The sequence below is a fragment of the Choristoneura fumiferana genome, chromosome 3 (assembly GCF_025370935.1).
Source record: "Choristoneura fumiferana chromosome 3, NRCan_CFum_1, whole genome shotgun sequence".
NCBI classification, from domain to species: Eukaryota; Metazoa; Arthropoda; class Insecta; order Lepidoptera; family Tortricidae; genus Choristoneura; species Choristoneura fumiferana.
Window position 1 is genome coordinate 15,249,986 of NC_133474.1, and position 6,656 is coordinate 15,256,641.

The 6,656-nt window shown below is 36.1% G+C and overlaps 1 protein-coding gene across 1 annotated transcript; it reads right to left on the reverse strand.

Annotated features, from left to right (window-relative positions):
- Positions 1 to 818: 818 nt before the first annotated feature.
- Positions 819 to 6,512, reverse strand: LOC141426720 (angio-associated migratory cell protein). Its single transcript, XM_074085849.1, is given in 7 exon segments — positions 819 to 1,139; positions 1,899 to 2,018; positions 2,901 to 3,075; positions 5,650 to 5,792; positions 5,795 to 6,074; positions 6,076 to 6,280; positions 6,401 to 6,512. Coding segments are annotated over 6 exon segments (1,191 nt in total). The 5' UTR covers positions 6,232 to 6,280; positions 6,401 to 6,512; the 3' UTR covers positions 819 to 822.
- Between the last annotated feature and the right edge of the window lie 144 nt (positions 6,513 to 6,656).

Genomic DNA, 6,656 nt, shown 5'->3' on the forward strand with positions numbered 1-6,656 from the left:
AACGATTCATTTGAGAGCACGGAGGTCAATGACAGTACTTACCAATAGTACAACAAGCACTTTGGTATTTTTAGGGTTCCGTACCCGAAGACTAAGCTGTCCATTTGTCTGTCTGTCACAGGGCCGTATCCCAAGAACATAAATACAACTTTTTTTTTATAATGACTGTGGCTACTGTATGCTTACCTACATAGTTTTGGCAAACGTAACAAAATAATTAATGAACTACTTATCTAAATTTTTACGAAAGGTACATAATATACCGCGTTCTAAGCGTAAGTATACCATTACTTTAGAGAACCGTGCTGTTTTCTAGATTTTTTAAATGCCACCTTATAGAATGCAGTAGGTTAGGTTAGGTTAGTTTAATATCAACTCTGAAGAAAATACTATTTCAGAAATAAATTACAAATGGCAAATGAAAATTATGGAAAACGATTTATGTCATATGAAATTCGGGCAAACGATAGAGAACCAGTTTTAAGAAGCATATGAAACGATTAGGGTCAGGATGAAAATAATCGATGATTGCAAAATTCATACCGTCTACAGTGCACCCAATCGTCAAGGAATAGTAATATTACAAGACATAGGTAGATTAATGTAATAACTAAATATTAGTGAAAAGATACTAAGCAGAAAGTGGACTTTTGAGAAGCAATACGGAAGGGACAATGATAAAGATAAAATTATTACAATAAAGTTCACTATGTCTAATATAAACAGAAGATGAATAAATAATACATTTTGTAGATAGCTTAACAATAGCGGCCATTGAATGAAGTTAGTGATAATACTGGTAAAAACAAAAACAAAAAACTATTATACTCTATCTTTATTTAATTCATATTTAAATATCCTTGCGGTGCCATCGTCTGACGTGGTTAGAATAATGTTTTCAGTTGCGTTATAGCACAAGTCGAGTACTTCCGATCTGTGACCAGTTAATGTAAGGCACTTGTCTCCGGACCGACCCTCGTACACGCGGATTGAGCCATCCAGGCATCCTGTCACTAGATGGCCCTTCACCCATATCATCTTGGTGACCCCTATGATTGATTCATCATCAGCCTTGGTGCATTGATGGCGGAGCATTTGTCTGCCTATGTCCCATATGCCAACTTCGCCTTTTAATGACCCTGAAAACAAAATAACGGATCTTAATAGGATTGAGGACTTAGTACATTTTTGGTGGATTGTGTACTAACTAAGGATAGCCGTAAGAGGTATTTGACTGATTGTGAGCCATAGGCCATATTGTCTAACGTGCAGGCACTCGCGGCCGCTTTCACCATCTCTTTCCAATCTCATTCTATACCGTGTGACAGAAAGAGCTGGTGAAAACTATTGTGATTCCGAGTTCGATAATCCGAGTACAAAATGAGGCCTCTGTTCAATGACACAGTGAATATTATTTTGCGTTGTCCGTTTGTTGTTTGTTATAAAGGTTCATCAAGCACTCGTTTCACACCATTAATCACATCTAATAAGTAGGACACCAAAAGCCTATAATCTCGAAGATTGTTATCCTTTATTTGATGGAACAATAGCGTAGATAATGACTGAAATTGGGCCCGGCGCTTCACCGGCCGCTTCCGATGCGAGCTCGCTTCACTCGCGCGTTGTAGTCGCAATTGTACCTAATTTCCCTAAGCTTAAAAACGTGTGACAGTAAAAGTGCCCAGTAGTAACCAAGAACGCAATTACTTTACTATGTGCCCATAATAATTATTGCCAAATACGTTACACCATGTTACGTCTGATCAACTTTTGGACATATCATAAAATGGCGGCGTTTTATGTGCCTAGGGTTTTCATGATCTGGTGGATTTTATGATGGGGATTCGAGGTCAGAGCAACAGCTTATCTTTAGTATAATTCAAGTTCTTGGGGTTTACCTAAGGCAAAGTATCCTAACTGTGGGTCCTCTGGAAAGGCAACAGTTTCTAAATCATCGTCTGCTTGTAGTTGACCTACGATTTTTCCGCTTGCTAGTGATGTAGACAAAACCACTTTTCCTGAAAAAATCACAACAATATTAACATCACTAACAAAATAATATTTTTTTATAACCATGTGCGGAATATGGATGCATATTCTTGTATATACTTATTATAAATATTATTCGATGAAATTTGGTATGTAGGGGTTTATGGGGATGACCAATTGATCTAGTTCTCTGGAAAAACGTTTAATAACGAGTTTTAGCCCGAGCAAAGCTCTGTCGCCCAGGTACTGTTTCTTATTCTAACTAATGGTGGGGCTTGTTTTACGGAGGTGTAAATGTGATTCTGAGTTGGCTGATTTCAGAAGAAGCGATGCTGATTTACAGGTTCATTAGACAGGCCTTTGCATCTAGAGACATGGTTTTAGTACAGTCGCCATCAGATATTTAGGAGTGGCCAGTGGTCAAAAATATTGACACATGTACTCTATTATTAAGGTATTAGAGTTCATTTATTGATATTTTTGACCACCTTGGCCGCTCCGAAATATCTGATGGCGACTGTACAGTCGGTGCCCTAACATAAGTATGCACTTTTCTATGCAACTAGTATGAAAAAGTGGATACATAAGTCAGGGAACCGACCATACAAGTAAGGGAGAGTGTATGATCTGTGTAGTGTTTATATCTGAGGCTCCTCATGACGCTGACATAGTCACATTTGGTGTACTAAAGCCTTGTTAAAATATAAGTTAAAAAAATATATATTCTAACTAATGTTATAAGTCAAAAAGTGAGTGTTTCTATGCAGCATTAATAAAATCCATGATGTAACGTTTGGGAATTTTCACAGGAATATTGGCAAAAATCCTGAAATTTCTATTCAACGGCTACACTTTGTTAATGGTTTATGTGCGCAAAGCAGCAGGTAAAGGGTAGTAAAAAATTAAATTACCATCACTAGAAATAGAAACCAATAGATTGTTTTCAGGGTGAGTATCCACAGCAGCCACCCTCATATTGTGTACACTGGCATTAACTTGGTAACTAACTGCACTGGACTTCAGATCCCACACCTTTACAACTCCATCTTCATACCCTGCTACCAAACGTACACCATCTTTGAACATCTGAAAAATAAAGTTTACACATCCTATTAATATTATTAGTAGTTTGTTTGCAAAATTTAGTATGGACGTAATTAGAAAATGTTTCAAAATTGATAGGTTTCCATGGATCATGATAAATGAATTTTTCACAGACAATTGCAGGCTCCTACTATTATAAATGTGAAAGTTTGTAAGTGTATGTATGCATGTGTGTTTATTACTCCTTCATGCTAAAATGGTTGGAAATATTTGGATACAATTTGGTATGCAAATAGTAGGACCTTTGGAAATAACACAAAGTAAGACAATGTGAAATGGTGTGGGTATATTTTATCCTCCTGAGTCCTCGCGTACTTTATAAAGAACCAATTTACACTAAGAATAACGGCCGAATGTACATTATAAAGTACAAACTGTCCATTGAATAAAGAATTTTAAATTTTTTGAAATAAAGTAGAACTCGCTTGAGACGATTCTGAGACCGCACACTGAACCTACCGAACAATGGCTAAACTGATAGTGTCTTTTCCAACCTCAACATAGGACAGATCATTGAGTATCGAATGGATTTTACTTTAAAAATATAAAAATCGCTTTCCGATTTAAATAAAATTAAAAAGAAATTACTAACATTACAAAATTTGTTTAGTATTAAAAATGGAAGACTTGTATGCCAGTCTTTTCTTTAAAATCTCATTCCTAACAAAAGAAGATAAGAATTTAATAACTCACAAATTTGAATTGAAACTTAAAACATATCAAAATACGGCAGCGGTGATAATGCCAACAAATGCGAGTCTAAAAAGTTATTCACTAAGAAAGATACAAAGTTGGATATACATTATTATTATTTATTTATTGTATCCCAAATAGTAAAGAAATGTGAATAAAAAGTATCAGTACAGTTGCCATGAAACAATTTGTGTTCAAATAAATAAGGCCGTGCAAATGGTGATCAACATTTATATAGCCTAAAAAAACCAACGTGTTAAAACAGCTGAGAAAACAGACAGGTATGCAGTATTTATTTATTTTGTTATCCAATTTGATCTATCCTATCATGTTTAATTTAATTTTAATTTTAATTTCTACAGGTCCCAATTGGATTTGTCCCTAAAAAGCGCAATATAACAATAAGTATTCTCAACTAAGCAATCGAACAACATCCATAGCAAAAAAAAGGGTAGATGGGCCGCCAAACAAAAAGGTACCTACTCTTGTTGCTATACACATACCTCACATAAAACTTAAAATGCAACTGGTGTATGTGCTAAAGTTTTGTTTCTGATGTCGTGCATATGTTTTTTTAGTTTTGTGTTAAGCTACATTATCACTCGTCGCAGGTCCCTAATTTGGCCAGTGGGATGTTGTTCCCACCTAGTTGCTACATATCTAAACTACTGAAAGGCAGCAGAGGCGTGGCTTGCTGCAACACTGCACACTACATTGGCGATGCTCCGCGTGTTTTGTGGCTGCAGACCAGGACAACCTTCTTCGGTAAAGATATGTTTTGGGGACTTTGCTTCAACACTCCAAGCAGGGGGCAGGCAAGGTGCAGCTTTCGCCGTGTTGCATTGGAAAGACACATATAGGCTATTTTTTATCCTGTCTACAAATGTGAAATTTGGTGGGGGTATATTTTATCCTCCTGAGTCCTCGCGTACTTTATAAAGAACAATTTACACTAAGAATAACGCCGAATGTACATTATAAGTACAAACTGTCCATTGAAAAAGAATTTTAAATTTTTTGAAATAAAGTAGAACTCGCTTGAGACGATTCTGAGACCGCACACTGAACCTACCGAACAATGGCTAAACTGATAGTGTCTTTTCCAACCTCAACATAGGAGGAATCATTGATAGTATCGATGGAGCTATACTTTCAAGAATTTAACTGAATTGACGATTCTGAGAGGACCAAGCAAAAAAACGTCTTAAACGAAAAATTGTATTAAACATGAAAAAAAATTAATATTATTTCATGTAATTTGTTTATTTAGAATGGAAGACTTGATGATAATGCTTTTCTTTTAAATTTGATATTCATTGAACTAACAAATGAAGATAAGAATTTAATAACTCACAAATTTGAATTGAAACTTTAAAACATATCAAAATACGGCAGCGGTGATAATGAGCAAATGAAGTCTACGAGTAAGTGTAATCACTTAGACAGGGCTACAAACTTATCTGGATAGTGGATTATTATTATTTTATTATTTATTAATTTATTGTATGACGATGCAATGTGGGTAATTTATAATAAAAATATAACTTTAGATGACGTATTAAGCGGACGCGAGACATTAACCATGAAAAAATGTATGAAAACAAGCCTAAAATTGCAGGGACCGGCATAAAATGGCGTATTATGCGGGAGATCGTATTAAGCAGGTTCTACTGTAATATCCAAAAAAACAAAGCAGGTCAACCACGTCTAGGTCTTACACTCTAAATTTGTTAAAAAATGTCTAGACTCAGGAGGTTATGCAACATTGATAAAGACCAAATAGCTCCAGTGGTTTAGGCTGTTTTGGTTATCAAAATCATTCAATCAGTAATGTTACTCTTATAACCATAAGATTGAACTTACCTTAGCACACTCAACTTTAGTGTTATGACCTTGCAATAATTTGGTTTCACCTGAGGGTTATTTAAGCACATAAATATCTCCCGATATAGCTCCGCATATGAGTACCCTGGCACCGAAATGCCACAAGCCAAATGTCAATTCTCTGCTTCATACTCAAATACAGCAGCCCATGGTTCTTGCTGATTGTCCTCTAAATTACATTTCCACACTTTGATCAGCCCAGACATGTCAGCTGTTGCAAGATAAACACCATCAAAACTGAATCCAGCAAAAATAACAGAGTCCTTATGTCCTGTACATTCCATGACCACTTGGCCTGTTTGTACTGACCATACAAATGCTTTGTCATCTTCTCCACCTGTTGCAGCCAATTTTCCACTAGGGTGGACGTCACTGCAAAATACCGACCCAACATGTTTAGAGAAAAACAAGGGCTGCTAAATCTTCTGGTGGTTCCATGTCTACATCTTCTTCCGGCTCATTCAGTGCTCTTTCTAGGTCTTCAAGTTGCACTTCTTCCATCTCGTCTAAATATAACACGCCCTCTTCGTCCTCCATGCCCGCGATTTCGTCACCGTCCATTGACGACGGTGGAGTATTATCTTGCGTACTCTCATTGTGGCCTCTGGAACTACAGATAAATTACTTAAGAGTCTATTGAATGGCTAGATCTAAAATAGCTGATGTGAATTTCTTGCCACACATGGCGAAATATTAATATTATCAATAATTAAAAACTTGCCAGACTAACCTCACTATATCTGACTTAAATTTAGTAGACACTGATAAAAATAAATAATTATAATAAGAAGGCTTTGATTTGAAACTAAAAGGCGCTTAATTTATAATTTCACGAAGTTTCAAACCAATTTATTCACGTGTACTCTGAGCGTGTACTTTTGTGTGAGCCCCGACACAATGCATGCTGTCTGTCACTGTCATTGTCATGTCATGTCAATTCTGCCAAATGTCACTTTTTTTTTTTAATTCAAATAGCTTACCATGTC